General features: G+C 44.3%; 1 protein-coding gene across 2 annotated transcripts in view; it reads left to right on the top strand.

Moving 5' to 3' along the window:
• Positions 1 to 11,315: 11,315 nt before the first annotated feature.
• The window catches only part of TERF2 (telomeric repeat binding factor 2), a 32,380-nt gene continuing 23,021 nt past the window's right edge, over positions 11,316 to 20,674 (top strand). For both annotated transcript variants that reach the window (XM_025370973.1, XM_025370972.1), the window contains exons 1-3: positions 11,316 to 11,705; positions 11,813 to 11,908; positions 12,573 to 12,703. In XM_025370973.1, the coding sequence (XP_025226758.1) occupies positions 11,327 to 11,705; positions 11,813 to 11,908; positions 12,573 to 12,703 (606 nt within the window). In that variant the 5' untranslated portion in view covers positions 11,316 to 11,326. The remainder of the gene's footprint in view (positions 11,706 to 11,812; positions 11,909 to 12,572; positions 12,704 to 20,674) is intronic.

Raw genomic sequence — 20,674 nt, 5'->3', positions numbered from 1 at the left:
GAAAGAGAAATTTTAAAATGATCTCATCAAACCCCCTCAATTTAATGGATGAGAAAACTATGAGCTCCAGAGAGAGAAAAGGCAGTTTAACTCACAGATGTGTTAACAAAGAACCATACAGAAATGTTTTGTTACACAACAATTCCTGCGGCATTTTAAGCCTTCTGTGGTTATTGTGTTTTGTTTCCTTTATGATCTGGTGATGCAAGGACAGTATTTGGGCCTGGAAATGGAAACCTGTGGACATTAATCCTCAGCTTTGTGCTGACGTCAGAGATATTTGAGAATCGTTGCTGCCCCCTGCTGGAAGTTTAAGATTTCATGGGCTCTCAAGATTATATGGAATTGGCCAGGCGCGGTGGCTCACGCCTGTAATCCTAGCACTTTGGGAGGCCGAGGCAGGCGGATCACGAGGTCAGGAGATGGAGACCATCCTGGCTAACACGGTGAAACCCTGTCTCTGCTAAAAATACCAAAAATTAGCAGGGTGCGGTGGCGGGAGTCCTGTAGTCCCAGCTACTCGGGAGGTTGAGGCAGGAGAATGGCGTGAACCCTGGAGGCAGAGCTTGCAATGAGCCGAGATCACACCACTGCACTTCAGCCTGGGCGACAGAGCAAGACTCTCTCTTAAAAAAAAAAATTATGTGGAATTTTTAGGCCAGGTGTAGTGGCTCACTCCTGTAATCCCAACACTTTAGGAGGGCTGAGGTGGGAGGATCAATTGAGGCCATGAGTTTGAAACCAGCCAGGGCAATATAGCAAGACCTCCTCTCTACAAAAAATACATAAAAATAAAATAAAATAAAATTTTGAACCAGCCTGAAAGGTATAAAGAGAAAAGCAAAATCTTCCCTTCCTAGTTCCATTTTCTAGTTATATTGCTAGTAATTTGTTAACATTCTTTCACAATTTTTCTATGAACGTATATCTATATGCATATGTATATAATTTTTGTCCATGAGTAGGATAATACTATATACCCTGTTTTGAAACTTGCTTTTCTTTCTTTCTTTCTTTCTTTTTTTTTTTTTGAGACAGTCTTGCTCTGTCGTCCAGGCTGGAATGCAGTGGCGCAATATCTGCTCACTGTAACCTTCTCCTGGGTTCAAGCGATTCTCCTGCCTCTGCCTCCTGAGTAGCTGGAATTACAGGTGTGTGCCACCACACCTAGCTAATTTCTGTAATTTTAGTAGAGACAGGGTTTCACCATGTTAGCCAGGCTGGTCTCGAACTCCTGGCCTCCAATGATCTGCCTGCCTCCTCCTCCCAAAGTGCTGGGATTACAGGCGTGAGCCAGTGCACCCAGCCAATACTAGCCTTTCTCTTTTTTCTTTATTTTATTTTCTTCATTTGGAATAGGTAATACATTCAAAAGATTCCTAAGTTTAAAAAATTGTCTTTTACATCTTTTCAAAGCAGTATTTAGTAACAAACCTCATTCCTTTTGATGGAGGCATAATATTCCATTGCTGGGGTGTATCATACATTATTTATTCAGTTCTCTTTTGATGGATGAAAAAGTACATCTCTGTAAGAATAGGGACTTTATTATAGGTACTTGGTTTTTGCTGTTCCTGGTAGTGGGAATATGTCAACAGAATGTGTCTAATGAATGAATAGATATTTGCCAACTCTCAAATATTTGTCCATTTCAAAAATGCTGCATTGTTGGAATCTCAAACCTAAGCAAAAGAAAAAAATTGCTGCCCTGAATATCTTTGTGCCTATATTGTTGGCATAGGATGGAGCTAGGAGAAAGCATAGGTTCAAAATGCATGTGAATTTTAAGTTTTAATAGATACTGCCAAATTGTTACTTTTGATGAGGAATATAGTAATTTGATCATTTCCCTACCTGACAGGGCATCAAAACCAGAATCTCCCAGAGAGTGTAATTTAAAATAGCTCCTTTCTGCACATCCCACTCCATGCTAATTCAGCAGGTAGGGGAGGAATCAGAATAGATTCCTAATTCAGCAGTTAGGAGAAGAATCAGAAATACACAAATTTCCCATCGCTGGGGAATCTGTATATATAACGACGCTCCCTCAGGACTGGGAAGGGCCGCATAATCTACCCATTTCTTGCCATGCAGTAGCAGATGGGAATGTGCTCATATAGCCTCATCTTAATAGGGTTACTCACATGTTATTCATTCCATGCTGACCGACTGCCTGCTGAGTGCAAGACCCTGTGCTGCCTCTCCCAGAGGCAAGACAGAACTGGGGGTGTGGTGTGGATTTCTCCACTCCCATGGGTGGCGATGCTGGGGTGAGTGAGTGAGTTGCTGTACCTGCTGGCCCCTGGCTGGGGGTTGGGAAGGGAGCAGTGTGTGGGTGAAACTCAGGAATCCTGCAGCACTCCAGTGCCCAGAATTTTTAAAAGGCCCAGCCCTGCTCTCAGTGAGATGTATCCATGTCTAGTACAAACGAAGCTGGCACCCCTGCTGGATCTTCTTGGGTGACTTCTACCAGGGGTTCCCTGAAAGCTGGTGTGTGGGACAGGGCACAGACCTCTCCCTCTGGGCCCTACTAAACCAGTTAAAATATGCAGATAAAACCCGCATGCAAAATGCGCCATCGACAGTCAACAGATGACACTCATAAAAAGAGATGACAGATTTCACCATCATTCATGACCCACCCAAATGTCACATCCTCTGGGCTCTTTCCAAGGCAGCTCCTGTCCCAAGTGGGTGTTGCTTCCATGCACTGCATGGCACTGGAAATATAACAACAAAAGAAAAAAAATACTACCTCTGCTCCCAGGGCTTACTATGTAAAATGTCTCCTAGCTGCTTTACTGCATGATTCCATCTGGTGCTCCCAACCAACAGTGCAGGAAACTCAGACAAGTTAAATAACCAGATAAAAGCCACACAATTTGTTTAGTAGAGTGGTCTTCACATTTTTTTGCTTGCATATTCCATCAAATAATTTTGAAAAACTCTATGTCCCTAGAAACAGGTCTACACATATACAGTTACTTAATTTATAACAAAGGTAGCCCTACAGAGAGTAGGGAAAAGAGTTATTTTTCATAAATGGTGCTAGGATAGCTGGATACCTATATAGGAAAAAAATGAAATTGGACTCTGCTTCATATAATTTGCAAACATCAAATTCAGGTGGATAAAAGACTAATACGTGAAAGGCAAAAATCTACAACTTCTTAGAAGACAACATAAGCTAATATCTTCATGACTTCTGAATAAGAAAGAATTTGTTAAACAAGCAACTAACAGCACTCACAATGAAAGAAAATGATAGATTCAGACAGGTGCAGTGGCTCATGCCCATAATCCCAGCGCTTCAGGAGGTTGAGACAGGAGGATCCCTTGAGCCCGGGAGGTTGAGGCTGCAACAACCCAAATGTCTATCAACAGGAGAATGGGTAAATCAACTGTGGCTTTTTTTTTTTTTTTTTTTTTTTTTTTTTTTTTTGAGATAGAGTTTCACTCTTGTTGCCCAAGCTGGAGTGCAATGGCACGATCTTGGCTCACTGCAACCTCCACCTCCCAGGTTCAAGCGATCCTTCTGCCTCAGCCTCCCGAGTAGGTGGGATTACAGGTACGCACTACCGCACCCGGCTAATTTTTTATTTTTATTTTTAGTAGAAACAGGGTTTCACCATGTTAGCCAGGTTGGTCTCAAACTCCTGACTTCAGGTGATCCGCTGGCCTTGGCCTCACAAAGTGCTGGGATTACAGGCGTGAGCCACCACCCCTGGCCTAAACTGTGGATTTTTTATACAATGGAACACTACTCAGCTATAAAAAGGAACAACATGGATGAATCTCAAAAACAGTTATGCAAAAGAAGCCAGACACAAAGAGTACCTAGTGTATGATTCTGTTTCTGTGAAGTTCAAAAACAGACAAAACTAACCTAATCTCTGTCATTCTGTCTTGGTTAATATCAAACAGATCTGGATTTTAAATCTGATTCAGGCACGTTGGGTGAGTCACTTAACTTTCTAAAGCCTTAGTTTTTTCTTCTCTAAAACTGGCACAATGGCCGGGTGCGGTGGCTCACGCCTATAATCCCAACACTTTGAGAGGCCTAGCCAGGTGGACCATTTAATTCCAGGAGTTCAAGACCAGCCTGGTTAACATGACGAAACCTCATCTCTACAAAATATACAAAAATTAGCCAGGTGCAGTGGCACACACCTGGGGTCCCAATTACTGGGGTTGGGGGGTGCTGAGGCAGGAGACTTGCTTGAACCTGGGAGGCGGAGGCTACAGTGAATCGAGATCATGCCACTGAACTCCAGCCTGGGCAATAGAGGGAGACAAAACAAAAGCTGGCACAGAATTACCTCTTTGTAGGATTTTGGTGCAGACTAAATGAAATAAAGGATGTAAGGCACCGCGGCACACAGTAAGTGATGTGTAATAAATGTTCTCGCTCTCACTCGCTCTCTGCCTCTCTCTCTCTGTGTCCACAACTCCCGCCCCGCATGCGCGCGCGCGTGTGTGTGTGTGTGTGTGTGTGTGTGTGTGTGTGTTTAAGGTAGGGTTTTGCTCTGTCACCCAGACTGGAGTGCAGTGGCATAATCATAGCTCACTGTAACCTCAAAATCCTGGGCTCAAGCAATCCTCCTGCTTATCAGAACTGAAAAGGTCTGATAATAAAATTATTAAGTAAATCATGGTTTGTTCATCTTAAGGAATTTTATTCTGTTATGAAGATTTTCCGACCAGCCTCTCAAGTAGCTAGGACTGCAGGCCACCACTATGCCTAGATAATTTTTTATTTAATTTTTTTTTTTTTTTTTTTTTTTTTTTTGAGACGGAGTCTCGCTCTGTCGCCCAGGCTGGAGTGCAGTGGCGTGATCTCAGCTCACTGCAAGCTCCGCCTCCCGGGTTCACACCATTCTCCTGCCTCAGCCTCCCGAGTAGCGGGAACTACAGGCGCCCGCCACTGCGCCCGCCCAATTTTTTGTATTTTTAGTAGAGATGGGGTTTCACCGTGGTCTCAATCTCCTGACCTTGTGATCCGCCTGCCTCGGCCTCCCAAAGTGCTGGGATTACAGGCGTGAGCCACCGCGTCCGGCAATTTTTTAATTGTTTGTAGAGACAGGGTCTTGCTATGTTGTCTTGAACTCCTGGCCTCAAGGAATCCTCCTGCTTTGGCCTTCCAAAGTGCTGGGATTCTAGGTGTGAGACACCACACCTGGCAAAAAATATATTTTATGTAATATATAATTTTATATAATCGTTATTCCCATAAATTTGTGGTTACACCATTATGTTTCTATCTTTTTTCTCCTCTTATATCTTTTATATCTTTTTTATGCTCTTATTATATCTTAAGCATGGAATAATCTTTGGGTACATAGTTATGTATTTATTCTTACTGAGAGGAGAAAATCTTTATTTTATTTTTATTATTTTTTTATTTTTATTTATTTTATTTTTTTTTGAGACAGAGTCTCACTATGTCACTCAAGCTGGAGTACAGTGGCCGGATCTCAGCTCACTGCAAGCTCCACCTCCCGGGTTCACACCATTCTCCTGCCTCAGCTTCCTGAGTAACTGGGACTACAGGCACCCGCCACCTCGCCCGGCTAGTTTTTTGTATTTTTTAGTAGAGACGGGGTTTCACCGGGTTAGCCAGGATGGTCTCTATCTCCTGACCTTGTGATCCGCCCGTCTCGGCCTCCCAAAGTGCTGGGATTACAGGCTTGAGCCACTGCGCTCGGCTATTTTTATTTTTGAGACAGAGTCTCCCTCTGTTGCCCAGGCTGGAGTGCAGTGGCACGATCTTGGTTCACTGCAGCCTTCACATCCCAGGTTCAAGCTATTCTCGTGTCTCAGCCTCCTGAGTAGCTGGGATTACAGGCGTGCACCACAACTCCCAGCTAATTTTTATATTTTTAGTAGAGATGGGGTTTCCCCACATTAGCCAGGCTGATCTCAAACTCCTGACCTCCGGTGATCCACCCGTCTTGGCCTCCCAAAGTGTAAGCCCATTACAGGCATGAGGCACCACGCCTTCTCAAAAAATCTTCATAACAGAATAAAATTTCTTAATATGAACAAACCATGATTTACTTAATAATTTTATTATCAGATCTGATAATAAATTTATCAGATAATAAAACTATCATCAGATCTTTTCAGTTCTAGTTTTTTCTACTTTACAAGTAATTATGTGATAAAAATCCTTGTACTTACAACTTGTTACTTATTTGTGATTATTCCTGCACGACGACTTTCTTAACAATGGAATTCTTATGGCTGTTGCTGATTTTTTTCTGGATTGCTCTTTAGAAAGGTTGTACTGATTTAACACTCCCACCAATGCTGGCTGAAAGGGCCTGCTTCACAGTACCTTCCCTGACAATCGGGATTATTAACTTTTTTTTTTTTTTTTGAGATGGCGTCCCACTTTGTTGCCCAGGCTGGAGTGCAGTGGCACAGTCTCGGCTCAAGTCAAGCTCTGCCTCCCGGGTTCACACGCCTGGCCTATAATTAACTTTTAAAACTGTGCTAGTGGAGGCTGGGCACGGTGGCTCACGCCTGTAATCCCAGCACTCTGGGAGGCCAAAGTGGGCAGATTGACTGAGGTCAGGAGTTCGAAACTAGCCTGACCAACATGGTAAAATCCCATCTCTATTAAAAATATAAAAAATTAGCTGGGCGTGATGGTGGACGCCTGTTTGAGACTCTGTCTCAAAAAAACAAAACAAACAAACAAAAAAACCAAAAACCTTGCTAGTGGCCAGTTGCAGTGACTCACACCTGTAATCCCAGCACTTTGGGAGGCCGAGGCAGGTGGATCACCTGAGGTCAGGAGTTCGAGACCAGGCTCACCGATATGGTTAAAACCCGTACCTACTAAAAATATAAAATTAGCTGGGTGTGGTGGTGCATGCCTGTAATCCAAGCTACTCAAGAGGCTGAGGCAGGAGAATTGCTTGAACCCAGGAGGTGGAGGTTGCGGTGAGCCAAGATCACACCATTGCACTCCAGCCTGGGCAACAAGAGCGAAACTCTGTCTCAAAAACAAAAACAGAAACAAAGAAAAAAGAGAAAAAAAAAAAAAAACCTTGCCAGGCTGAGCTTGGTGGCTCAGACCTGTAATCTCAGCACTTTGGGAGGCCTAGATGGGAAGATCGCCTGAGCCCAGGAGTTTCAGACCAACCTGGCCAACATGGCAAAACCCTGTCTCTACAAAATAATAATAATAATAATCATCATCATCATTAGCCAGGTATGGTGGCATGTACCTATAGTCCCAGCTACTCAGGAGGCTGAGGAAGGAGGATCGCTGGAGCCCAGGAGGTCGAAGGTCAAGGCTGCAGTGAGACATGATCACACCACTGCACTCTAGCCTGGGTAACAGAGCAAGACCCTGTCACAAAAAAAAAAAAACCTTGCTAGTTTGATTGGCATGTGTCAGGCAATTTTTTTTTTTTTCTTGAGACGGAGTTCTACTCTTTTCGCCCATGATGGAGTGCAATGGCACTTTCTTGGCTCATTGCAACCTCCACCTCCTGGGTTCAAGCGATTGTCCTGCCTCAGCCTACCAAGTAGCCGGGATTACAGTTGCCCGCTACCATGCCCGGTTAATTTTGTATTTTTAGTAGTTATGGGGTTTACCATGTTGGCCAGGCTGGTCTTGAATCCTGAACTCAGGTGATCCGTCCACCACAGCCTCCCAAAATGCTGGGATTACAGGCGTGACCCACCGTGCCTGGCCAATTGTTATTTTTATTTTTATTTTTTTTTTGAGACAGAGTCTCGCTTAGCCGCCCAGGCTGGAGTGCAGTGGCGCGATCTCGGCTCACTGCAAGCTCCGCCTCCCGGGTTCACGCCATTCTCCTGCCTCAGCCTCCCGAGTAGCTGGGACTACAGGCGCCCGCCGCCTCGCCCGGCTAATTTTTTGCATTTTTTTTTAGTAGAGACGGGGTTTCACCGTGTTAGCCAGGATGGTCTCGATCTCCTGACCTCGTGATCCGCCCGCCTCAGCCTCCCAAAGTACTGGGATTACAGGCGTGAGCCACTGCGCCCGGCCCAATTGTTATTATTATTATTTTGAGACAGAGTCTCACTCTATCCAAGCTGGAGTGCAGTGGCACCATCTCAGCTCACTGCAACCTCTGCCTCCCAGTTTCAAGTGATTCTCATAACTCAGCTTCCCAAAGTGCTGGGATTGAAGTCGTGAGCCACTGCACCCAGCATTGTCAGACGTTATTTACAGACCTTATTTCATCTTTATTTTTGAGACAGAGTCTGGCTTTGTTGCCCAGGCTGGAGTGCAGTGGCGCGATCTTGGCTCACTGCAACCTCCGCCTCCCAGGATCAAGCAATTCTTCTGCCTCAGCCTCATGAGTAGCTGGGATTACAGGCTTCCGCTACCACACCTAGCTAATTTTTGTATTTTTAGTAGAGACAGGGTTTTACCATGTTGGCCAGGTGGGTCTCCAACTCCTGACCTCAGGTTATCCACCCGCCTTGGCCTCCCAAAGTGCTGGGATTACAGGTGTCAGCCACAGCGCCCGGCTGGTGTAAGCTGTTTTTATTAACTCATCCAGGACCTGCCTAGAAAGTCTCCTACTCCCCTCTATCAAAAAAAAAAAAAGTTATTTTTCTTTTATTTTTTCAAAATTAAGGTATGACTTACATAAAGTGCACAAATCATAAGTGTCCTGCTTGATGGATTTTCTCCTCATTTTTCAAAGTCCCATCATCCTCTGGTTATCCCAAAATCATTCTCTTTTTTATCTACCACAAATACCCAACTGTCTCTTTAAGGGAACTTCTTTGAAAGCCGTAAGTGCTTCCTGCTTTCCTGTAATCCCAGCTACTCGGGAGGCTGAGGCAGGAGAATCAATTGAACCCAGGAGACGAGGTTACAGTGAGCCGAGATCGCACCATTGCACTCCAGCCTGGGCGACAGGAGCAAAACTCCGACTCAAAAAAACAAACACAAACAAACAAACAAAAAACAGCTTACACTTACTGAGCCCTTACCACAAGCTGAGCCCTTCACTAAAGGCATTAGAAATAGCAATTCGTTGACTTTTCATATAATTTCCAAGAGGTACCTTCATTATTTGTGCTTGACAGATGTGGAAACAGAGGCACAGAGACAGTTAAGGGATTTGTTCAAGGTTACGCAGCTAGCAAGTAGAAGAGTTAGAATTGGCTGGGTGCAGTGGCTCACGCCTGTAATCTCAGCACTTTGGGAGGCCGAAGTGGGCAGATCACTTGAAGCCAGGAGTTCGAGACCAGCCTGGCCAACGTGGTGAAACCCCGTTTCTTTTTTTTTTTTGAGACGGAGTCTCGCTCTGTCGCCCAGGCTGGAGTGCAGTGGCCGGATCTCAGCTCACTGCAAGCTCCGCCTCCCGGGTTTACGCCATTTTCCTGCCTCAGCCTCCTGAGTAGCTGGGACTACAGGCGCCTGCCACCTCGCCCAGCTAGTTTTTTGTATTTTTTAGTAGAGATGGGGTTTCACCGTGTTAGCCAGGATGGTCTCGATCTCCTGACCTCGCGATCCGCCCGTCTCGGCCTCCCAAAGTGCTGGGATTACAGGCTTGAGCCACCGCGCCCGGCCGAAACCCCATTTCTACTAAAAATACAAAAATTAGCCAGGCGTGGTGGCACACATCTGTAATCCCAGCTACTCGGGAGGCTGAGGCAGGAGAATCACTTGAATCCGGGAGGCAGAGGTTGCAGTGAGCCATGATCGTGCCACTGCACTCCAGCCTGGGCAACAGAACAAGACTGTCTCAGAAAGAAAACACAAAAGTTAGAATTGAAAGGCAAGTGATTTGGCACCAGGCACAGTAGCTCAACCCTGAAGTCCCCAGCACTTTAGGAGACCAAGGTGGGAGGAGTGCTTGAGGCCAGGAGTTTGAGACCAGCCTGGGCAACATGGCAAGACCCCTAACTCTACAAAAAAAATTTCAAATTACCCAGGCATGGTGGCACATGCTGGTAGTCTTAGCTACTTGGGAGGCTGAGGCAGGAGGATCACTTGAGCCCAGGAGTTCAAGGCTGCAGTGAGCATGATTGTGCCACTGCACTCCAACCTGCATTACAGAGTGAAACTGTCTCAAAAAAATTAAAATAAAGGCAGGTGATTTGGCTCCTGGTTAAGGCAAGCAGGCTGGAATGGAAAAGCAGCCATGATCACCAAAGATCAGTCAGACCTAGAGGCCTCTTCCCTCATCCTGGAATGTGTACCACATGGAACTTCTGGCTTTCCAGGATACTATACATATTACAGTCCTGATATAATTAATTCAAAGGTTCAGCATGGGATTCACATCCTCAAGGACATGCCACCTGCCCTTCTGAGTTGTCTTTGAGTGGCCCCAAACTGGATCTTTGCTGGTTCCAGACTAGTGAGGCTGGTAGGACAATCTTTGAAGTTAGACCAGTTACTGGGCCTCTCAGGAAGAGGCACCCACAACCACCATCCTGAACTAAAGTCTGAGCTGGAGGTTCTCCATTTGGTCAAGTGCTGGTTGGTGAATTCCAAGAGTATCAGACATATCTGAAAGTGACTCAGACCCTCTATGGGACTATGGGTGGTCCTTTTACTTATTTTTCTAATTGTTCTACAACAAAATGTGTTATTTTTGTGATTAGAAAGAGTATATGTCTAGAGGTTTCTGGGTTGACAGGTGCATTCTATTTCTTGGTATCACTCTGGTCTTTGCTCTATAATTATAGTATTTGTTAAAATGCAAATTTGTTTAAAGACTTTCCTCTGTGTACGCTCTTTTCCACAATTTTCAAAGTGTTTAATAAGTTGCACATATTTTTTTTTCTTTTCTTTTCTTTTTTTTGAGACGGAGTTTCGCTCTTGTTGCCCAGGTTGGAGTGCAATGGCGCGATCTCGGCTCACCGCAACCTCCGCCTCCTGGGTTCAAGCGATTCTCCTGCCTCAGCCTCCCCGAGTAGCTGGGATTACAGGCATGCGCCACCACGCCGGCTAATTTTGTATTTTTAGTAGAGATGGGGTTTCTCCATATTGGTCAGGTTGGTCTCGAACTCCCGACCTCAGGTGATCTACCCGCTTCAGCCTCCCAAAGTGCTGAGATTACAGGCGTGAGCCACCGAGCCCGGCCTGTTTTTCAATCTCTAATACACTGTTCCGCGTCCCTAGCATAGTAGCTGTTTTCTGTAAATTCGGAGCCAAGTTGACTGCAAACCCCGCCGGATTCACCGGCCTGGGCGGCGTGGACTTCAAGCTCCAGGAGGCATTGCGGCCGGCACATGGAGAACTACGGCGTCTGAGAAGGGGGCCGGGCCCTCCGGTCCTTTCCCTCCCAGAAGCCCGCGGGCGGCTCGGAACGCTGTTCCTATCATGGCCGCAGGAGCCGGGACGGCGGGCCCCGCTTCCGGCCCGGGCGTCGTGCGTGACCCGGCGGCGTCACAGCCGAGGAAGCGGCCCGGCCGGGAGGGCGGGGAGGGCGCGCGGCGATCGGACGCGATGGCGGGAGGAGGCGGGAGCAGCGACGGCAGCGGGCGGGCAGCTGGCAGGCGGGCGTCCCGCAGTAGCGGGCGGGCCCGGCGGGGGCGCCACGAGCCGGGGCTGGGGGGCCCGGCGGAGCGCGGCGCGGGGGAGGCACGGCTGGAAGAGGCAGTCAATCGCTGGGTGCTCAAGTTCTACTTCCACGAGGCGCTGCGGGCCTTTCGGGGTAGCCGGTACGGGGACTTCAGACAGATCCGGGACATCATGCAGGGTGAGGGCCGGGCCGGGGGAAGGGGGTTGGAGCGCCGGGGAAGGGGGTCGGGGGGCCCCGGGGGTCGGGACTGGGGGTCGCCCAGCCAACGATGTCTTCTTTCCCAGCTTTGCTCGTCAGGCCCTTGGGGAAGGAGCACACCGTGTCCCGATTGCTGCGGGTTATGCAGTGTCTGTCGCGCATTGAAGAAGGGGAAAATTTAGGTATGGCTATTTTTGTGTTCTTCTCTGGGCTTACTTGCGTAGGGTTTTGTTTTCAAACTTATATCTGGAACTGAAGGATTCCAGGTTAAAGTGCGATAGTTTCCATCAAAGTGGTCTTTTCCATTCTACGATGGGTCTGTTTTCTGGCTCTAGTTTTCTCCGGTTAAGGTTGTCTTGGCTGCTTTTCTGTGTTTTTTTTGTTTAAATCTTCTCCCACCTGTTAATTGCTCACCCCAACTTTGCTCATATCTAAAGTGAGTTATGTTCATGTGGACATCTTTTTTCCCCCATGGTAGAGTGTTTTTCAGAGTAGAAGTACATTTTTCCCCTCTGAATTTAACTTGAAAGCTATTTAACTGTTGTCAGTTTCTTGCCACTCGTATCTGAGGAGGATGGGTGTATTCTGAATTTGAGAGGTAAATGCATGTATTTAAAAGTAATTTTTTTGCCTGTCTTGACAGGTGTTAAAAAATGGTCACGTTAAATTCATTGATTTGAATTTGGACCCTTATCGTGTATGTCAACCTGTAGCAAATGTGTCAAAAAATTAAATGCAAATCTTACCATATTTGCATGCTCCATTTCCATAAGTATATATAATTTTTGGACATAACTTTTTTGCTCTTAGAAAAGAGCTTAAAATGGAAACTGTGCTTTGTCCTAGACTGTTCCTTTGATATGGAGGCTGAGCTCACACCACTGGAATCAGCTATCAATGTGCTGGAGATGATTAAAACGGAATTTACACTGACAGAAGCAGTGGTCGAATCCAGTAGAAAACTGGTCAAGGAGGCTGTAAGGCTCTATTTTTATTTCTTTTTTGTTTGACCAAAAATCAGGGGTCTTTGAGGATACAGCACTTACTCTTTCCTGTGTGGGGTAGAGGAAAACAGGAATGGGGAGAGATTGAGCAAGCAAGAAAGCACACACACACAGACGTTATCTCTTCAGGTGTCCCCTTTCCCACCCAGGCGTGGGAAGTAATGGCAGGTGCTCAGCTTTTGTGATTTAGGTGGTCTTCCTTGTGGCTTTGGCATTGAAGCACTGACATTTTGGAGGTTATTGCACCATTCGGGAGCACTCTGCAAGAGCCTTAAGTAACTCTGGCCTAGGGTTTGGTCACCCTTGTTTATAATAAACCAAGGAGATAAGCGGGACCTTGGAAAATGTGGTACTGACTTTGAGTTCTTTCTGTCTGCAGAAAGGGGCTTAGAGAATTTCCCTTTTGAACAGAAAGATTAGAATCAGAGGTGCTGAGATAATGAGCCAGCTAGCAAAATAGTAATGGTAGAAGGTTGGCAAAGGCAGTGTTCTTGAATTCAAGAAAAAAGCTAATGGAGTGTCTAGGAATTTGGGATTGTCACTGTGTTGTGGCTCAGGTAGCTTCAAACGGTAGAACTTATTTTAATTTAAAACATAGAAGTGGCTGTGGGAACCAGTCAGAAAAAGATTTTTCTTCACCCAAAACCAAGGCTGGGGGTTGTGGAAGCAGATGCGCAGGTGAAGATGGAAAACATCAGCTAAGCATTGCCCTGGTGGTAGAAAATAGGGAAATGGTTAAGAAAAGAGCACCCCTAAAAGGATGGAATCCCAAAGATGGGGGTGGGGTAGGAAGAGAAAACCTTGCTTAGCAAGGAAGACCTTCTGTCTCTTGGCTGTGTACAAAGTACTTGGGTATCCTATTGAAAAACAACTAGTGTGCATGAGGTGCACGTAGTTTATTTATTCAATTAAGGACCTTGGGCAGATACTACTTTTGGTCTTGTAAAAAATGCTTAGATATTAGTCATTTCCAAAGAAGAATAATTCCAAGAATACATTTTTGGTATAGGAAATTCAGGTTTGGGTTTGGGGAGCATATGCCAGAAAAGACATTATCAAGGGAGGAGAAATTCATGCCTGCTTTCAGAATGGTTAAGGATCTTTGAATGGGTACCTGTTCAGAGTAATTCATTTAACTTCTATTAAGTACAGATTGAGTATCCCTCATCCAAAATGCTTGGGACCAGAAGCGTTTTGGATTTCAGATTTTTTTCAGATTTTTGAATATTTGCATTAAATTTAGGTTGAGCATCCCAAATCCAAAAATCTGAAATCCAAATGCCCTCAAATCTGAAACTTTTTGAGTGCCAACATGGTGCTCAAAGGAAATGCTCATTGGAGCATTACAGATTTTGGATTTTCAGATTTAGGATGCTCAACCTGTAGCAACTCCTTTAGACTCAAAGGCTGTAGATTTGCCATCTGGCCTCTCTTCTGGAAGAGTCTTTGTGGGCTTTCATCTTTCAGCTGCATATTTTTTATTATTATTATTTACGCTCATAGATCTCCTTATTTGGGTGGTTTATTAGGAAAAATCTATTAGAAAAATCTAAGCTCTCAAAGTAGTCAACCATTTTCTTATGTTGACTGTTCTGCTTTTCCAATCTCCACCGGGTACTAGATCTTATGCTTATTGTTACTGCAGCGTAACAAATTACTCCAAGACTAAGCAGCTCAAAACAGTTAATATTATCTTTCAATTTCTGAGGATCAGGAGTCTGTTAGTGGTTTAACTGAGTGGTTCTGGCTCAGGGTTTCTCATGAGGTTACAGTCAAGCTGTCAGCTAGGTTTGCAGTTATTTCAAGACTCAACTGCTTCCATACTCACACAGTTGTTAACAAGACTGACTTTCTTACTGGCTGTTGGCTAGACACTTCAGCTCCTGGCCTCTCCACAGATGGGGCTGCTTGCAACATGGCAGCTTTTTTTTCCTAGAGCAAATCATGCAAGAGAGCAAGACCCCAAGGGTGAAGCCTCATTCTTGTATAGTCTAATCTTGGAAGTGACACATTATCTCTTCTGCCATATGCTCTTGGTCATACAGACTAGACTCACTCTGATAGTGTGTGTGAATGGGACTCCGCAAGAGGTGAGGCACATTGGGGGCTGCCTTTGAGGTTGGCAAACACAATTACTTTGATCTCCTAGTTGTTAAATGATATTATTTTATCCACCTCTTCAATTTACTTTGTAAAAGTTTCTCATTTAGCGTCACAGAACCTGTTAATGGTCATCCTTGGGAAAATTCCACAGACGCCTAGGTTCAGTTAGCCTTGTTGATGCATTTAAGCTTTGTAAAGTGCCAAAACAATTTGTTTAAAAGTATATTGAGTCTTTCGCAAAATTTATCAAGTAAGTTATTTGTTAAGTTAGAACTCTCAGTGCATGGTCTAGGGATCTCTGGAGGTCCCCAGGACCCTTTCAGAGAGGCCATGAGTTCAAAACTGTTTTCATAAACAGAACCACAACATTATTTGACTTTTTCAGTGCATTGGCATTTGCATCGATGGTGCAAAAAGCAAGGATGAGTAAAATGGGTGATTCCTTAGCATGATCAAGATGATAGTAATTGTACTAGTAGTCATTGTATTCTTCACTGCCACAATTTTTTAAAAACTACCGATTTTAATTAGGAATGTTAGTCACAGTTGGCTGGGCGCAGTGGCTCATGCCTGTAATCCCAGTGCTTTGGGAGGCTGAGGCGGGTGGATCATGAGGTCAGGAGATCAAGACCATCCTGGCTAACGTGGTGAAACCCCATCTCTACTAAAAAGAGATGTGGTGGCGGGCACCTGTAGTCCCAGCTATTCTGGAGGCTGAGGCAGGAGAATGGCGTGAACCTGGGAGGCGGAGCTTGCAGTGATCCGAGATCACACCATTGCACTCCAGCCTGGGCAACAGAGTGAGACTCTGTCTGAAAAAAAAAAAAAAAACAAAAAAAAACAAAACACGGAGTGTTAGTCACAGTTGTTTAAAAGCCCAGAACTCCCATTAAAAATTTTTTTTAAAAAAGAAAAAATGTCTTTGGTAAAGCAGCAAAAACTGGATTAATTTTATTAACTCTGGAGGCATGAGTAAACATCTTTTCAGTATTTTGTGTGATGAAGTAGAAAGTATGGGCCAGGTGCAGTAGCTTATACCTGTAATCCCAGCACTTTGGGAGGCTGATGTGAGCGGATCGCTTGAGTCTAGGAGTTCCAGACCAGCCTGGGTAACATAGTGAAACCCTGTCTCTACAAAAATACAAAAAATTAGCCAGGTGTGGTGGTGTGCACCTGTGGTGCCAGCTACTTGGGAAGCTGAGGCAGAAGGATCGCCTGAGCCCGGGAGGTGGAGGTTGCAGTAAGCTGATACCACACCACTGTACTCGAGCCTGGACAACAGACTGAAGACCCTGTCAAAAAAAAAAAAAAAAAAAGGAAGTATGCGTAAAATGTTTCTGCCACATACCAAAACATGATGGTTACCAGGAAAAGTACTTGTGTCATTATTAGAGTTGCATGCTGAGCTAGCTGCTTTTTTTGTGGAATACTATTTTACCTGAAAGAACAACTGACAAATTACAGTTGTTCACACTTGGGTATTTGGCAGTCATTTTCTTGAGAATGAGTAAAGCAAACCTGTCACATAAAACAAGTGACAGTATTTGTTGCCAATGATAAAGTTTAAGCTTTCAAGTGAAAAATAGAATTTTGGAAAACTTGTATTCGTGTGCTTGATAGCTTCCCAATACTTAGTCTTTTCTGAAGATTGGTAATATTAACAACTGACATTTAAAAAATATTTTTAGGCTGGGCACGGTGGCTCACGCCTGTAATCCCAGCACTTTGGGAGGCCAAGGTGGGTAGATCACCTGAGGTCAGGAGTTCGAGACCAGACTGGCCAACATGGTGAAACCTCATTTCTACTAAAAATACAAAAAAAAATTAGCCAGGCATGGTGATAGGCACCTGTAATCCCAGCTACTCGGGAGACTGAGGCAGGAGAATTGCTTGAACCCGGGAGTGGCAGGTTGCCATGAGCTGAGATCATGTCACTGCACTCCAGCCTGGGCGACAGTAAAACTTCATCTCAGAAAACAAAAAAGATTTAATGAATGTGCCAACATTTGAAGATCTTCGTAACTCAGTGAACCAGTATTTTCCAGATGACCAATGCATGCTATTACAAAATCATTCATAGATGAAAGATCTATTTAAACTACAAGATAACTGATGGATTTATTTTTTATTTTTTATTTTTTTTGTTTTGAGACGGCGTCTCTCTCTGTCACCCAGGCTGGAGTACAGTGGCACGATCTCAGCTCACTGCAAGCTCCACCTCCTGGGTTCAAGCAGTTCTCCACCTCAGCCTCCTGAGTAGCTGTGATTACAGGTGCCCACCACCACACCTGGCTAAGTTTTGTATTTTTAGTAGAGATGGGGTTTCACCATCTTGGCCAGGCTGGTCTTGAACTCCTGACCTCATGATCTACCCACCTTGACCTCCCAAAGTGCTGGGATTACAGGAGTGAGCCACCACGCCCGGCTGACTGATGAATTTTAATGTGACAGATTAAGAAAAGTTTACTTACTATGGTTTTGTGTAGAATCAAACAAGAGTAGCCACAGTTTTCTGAAAAAGCTATTAAAGTACTCCTCCATTTTCAACTTCGTATGTGTATAAAACCAGATTTTTTTAAATGCCCACGGGTGGGGCATGGTGGCTCACGCCTGTAATCTCAGCAGTTTGGGAGGCTAAGATGGGTAGTTTACTTGAGGTCAGAAGTTTGAGACCAGACTGGCCAATATGGTGAACCCTGTCACTACTAAAAATGCAAAAATTAGCCAGGTGTGGTGGCACGAGTCTGTAATCCCAGCCACTCAGGAGGCTGAGGCATGAAAATCGCTTGAACCCAGGAGGTGGGGAGGCTGCATTGAGCTGAGATCACACCACTGCACTCCAGCCTGGGCGACAGAGCAAAACTTTGTCTCAAAAAAAAAAAAAAACCCTCTACCGAAACAACACATCCCAACAGATTGAGTACAGAAGCAGTTAAGAGAATCTAGCTATCTTCTATATTAAACCAGATAGTAAAGAGATTTTCAAAATGAAAAACAATGCTACTCTTCTCATTAAACTTTTATCTTAGTAAATGCCGTAATTTTTCATGAAGTGTTATTTATGTTACCCTGTAATGAGTTTATTGTTATTTTTTAATGAATTAATAAATATTTTAAATTTTCTGTTTTATGTTTCTAATACAGTGAATATCAACTAATATAACCTACATAAACAGAAAGCTCTTTGAAGGTCTGCATTAACATTTTAAGAGGAATATAAAAGAATCCTGAGACCAAAAATTTGAGACCTGCTTTTGCAAACTGTTAATTATATCAAGACTATATTTGTTTTCTCTTCATAACTAAAGGAGAGATTGATCAGTTAGGTTTCTTTGGAGAACAAGGGATAGCAACACATGTAGCATGTCCGTGAAGCATTCGCTTGTTGCTTTTTACTGTGCAGTATTCTCCCCTGCACCTTTGGCAACAGCAGCTTGATGTTCTTTGGGGGCCTTACCCCATTTGGGTTGCTTGTAGATCAGATACACTCTTTTAGAACTTTAATTTTTGAAACAAAAATATTTGTTGAGGCTTTTTAAACATTGCTACTTCCCAAAACAGCCTTGCTTCTTTTTGCATCTTTTCTTTATTCTTCAGTTTTGTGAGTTTTGGTCTTCTTCTCTTCCTCTGTTAATGTATGTGCTTTCTGGCATTTCTTCCCAACATAAACCTACCTCACTTATTTTGAAAATCTTTTATTTAACTTACCTAGAGACCGCTGATCTTGCTTATACCCTAAAAACCTTAACAAATACGTAAGAGAAGAAGCTATACTTATTTTTTTTTTCTTTTTTTTGAGACAGAGTCTCGCTCTTTTGCCCAGACTGGAGTGCAGTGGTGTAATCTTGGCTCACTGCAAGCTCTGTCTCCCGGGTTCACACCATTCTCCTGCCTCAGCCTCCCAAGTTGCTGGGACTACAGGCGCCCGCCACCACACCCGGCTAATTTTTTTGTATTTTTAGTACAGACGGGGTTTCACCGTGTTAACCAGGATGGTCTCGATGTCCTGACCTCGTGATCCCCCCGCCTCGGCTGGGATTACAGGCGTGAGCTACCGCACCCGGCCTGAAGCTATACTTATTTCTGAGAACTGCCAGGTGAAAAAGCAGTGATTCATCTTTTTAAAATTTTTCCCCCACAGGAAACTAATACATAGTTTTAAAAGATAAGCTCATAGCACAACCTTTGAAGCAGACTTCTACATTTCAATTTGAAAGCATTCATATTTCCTTTCTTGTTTCACACATTAAATATAGAAGGATATGTGTTCCAATTCTGGGGAACATAGAGTAAACATACTCTCTTCTATCTCTCCCTCTTAATGTAATTATAAGTCTTGGACAGAATGCATGGAGTAGCTATCTGAGGATTCTATCTGGAAATAGGCATATGGGGAAGGAGACCAGAATTTGAAGTTCCACCAAACCAGTGATGAATAGTTTACCATTTTTTCCTTCTCTGGTATCACCCAGCCCAGACTCAAAGGCAGTCTGAAACCTGGAAATGCACTCCAGATGTGAATGGAAAGAGCACCAAGAGAAGCTTTCTCTTTCTGGTCTGAGGGGCAAGGAGGGATCTCTTAAGGGTCAGAGATGGTGAATGAAATCCCAATTTTTTCTCTTTTTTCCCTTCTTTCTTGCCCTGGCCCCCAGGCAGTACTATCCTGGTGGCAGCAGCTGCCTAGCAATGACAGTGGCAACAGTGAAGGCACCTAAAACTGAAGGAGAAGAACTCTTTTTCTCTTTTTTTTTTTTTTTTGAGATGGAGTCTCGCTCTGTCGCCCAGGCTGGAGTGCAGTGGCCAGATCTCAGCTCACTGCAAGCTCCGCCTCCCGGGTTCACGCCATTCTCCTGCCTCAGTCTCCCGAGTAGCTGGGACTACAGGCGCCCGCCACCTCGCCCGGCTAGTTTTTTGTGTTTTTTTAGTAGAGACGGGGTTTCACCGTGTTAGCCAGGATGGTCTCGATCTCCTGACCCCATGATCCGCCCGTCTCAGCCTCCCAAAGTGCTGGGATTACAGGCTTGAGCCACCGCGCCCGGCGAAGAACTCTTTTTCTCACCAAAGGGGCTGTGATCCCCAGAACATGGAACAAATTCCATAGCCTTCTTCCACTGTCTGTCCTGCTGCTTGGCCCTGGATGCAGATGCAGTTAGAGTGTGACCGAGTGGGGAAAACCAAAGTCCAGGAATGCAAGGCTGCTTCACTATATTTGAAAATCAATCAGTGTAGTCCACCATATTAAGAGAAAAACTGTATGATCATATAAATTGATGCTGAAATTGACAAAATTCAACATTAGTTCATGATAAAAACACTTAGCAAACTAGGAATGAAGGGAACTTCCTCAACCTGATAAAAGGTGTCTCCAAAAGCCCACAGCTAATGTTCTTAATGGTAAAAATTGGAGTGCTCACCACTGGTATTCAACATCATACTGAAAGACCTAACCAGTACAATAAGGCAAGGATGCAAAAGCATACAGAATGGAGAGGAAATAATAAAATTATTTCTTTTTGCAGATGGCAGGACTATGTAGAAATCCCATGAAGTATACAAAAAAAAAAAAAAAATCCTGTAAGTTTAGCAAGATCAACCCAAAAATCAGTCATACATTACATGAAAACAGCATTTTAAAGTAAAAAAGGAAAAGTCAGTCATATTTCCATATACTAGCAGTGAACAATTCAAAATGAAATTACCAAAACAATGCCATTTACAATGGCTCCAAAACAGAAAGAAAAATAAATACATGTAAGTCTAGCAAAATGTGAAGGAACTGTATGTGGAAAAATGTAAAATGCTGATGAAAGTAAGGCCAGGCATGGTGGCTCACACCTGTAA

This window comes from Theropithecus gelada, chromosome 20, assembly GCF_003255815.1.
Source record: "Theropithecus gelada isolate Dixy chromosome 20, Tgel_1.0, whole genome shotgun sequence".
Lineage (NCBI taxonomy): Eukaryota > Metazoa > Chordata > Mammalia > Primates > Cercopithecidae > Theropithecus > Theropithecus gelada.
The sequence above is the reverse complement of the archived record's forward strand: the minus strand, read 5'-3'. Positions and strand labels throughout refer to the sequence as shown.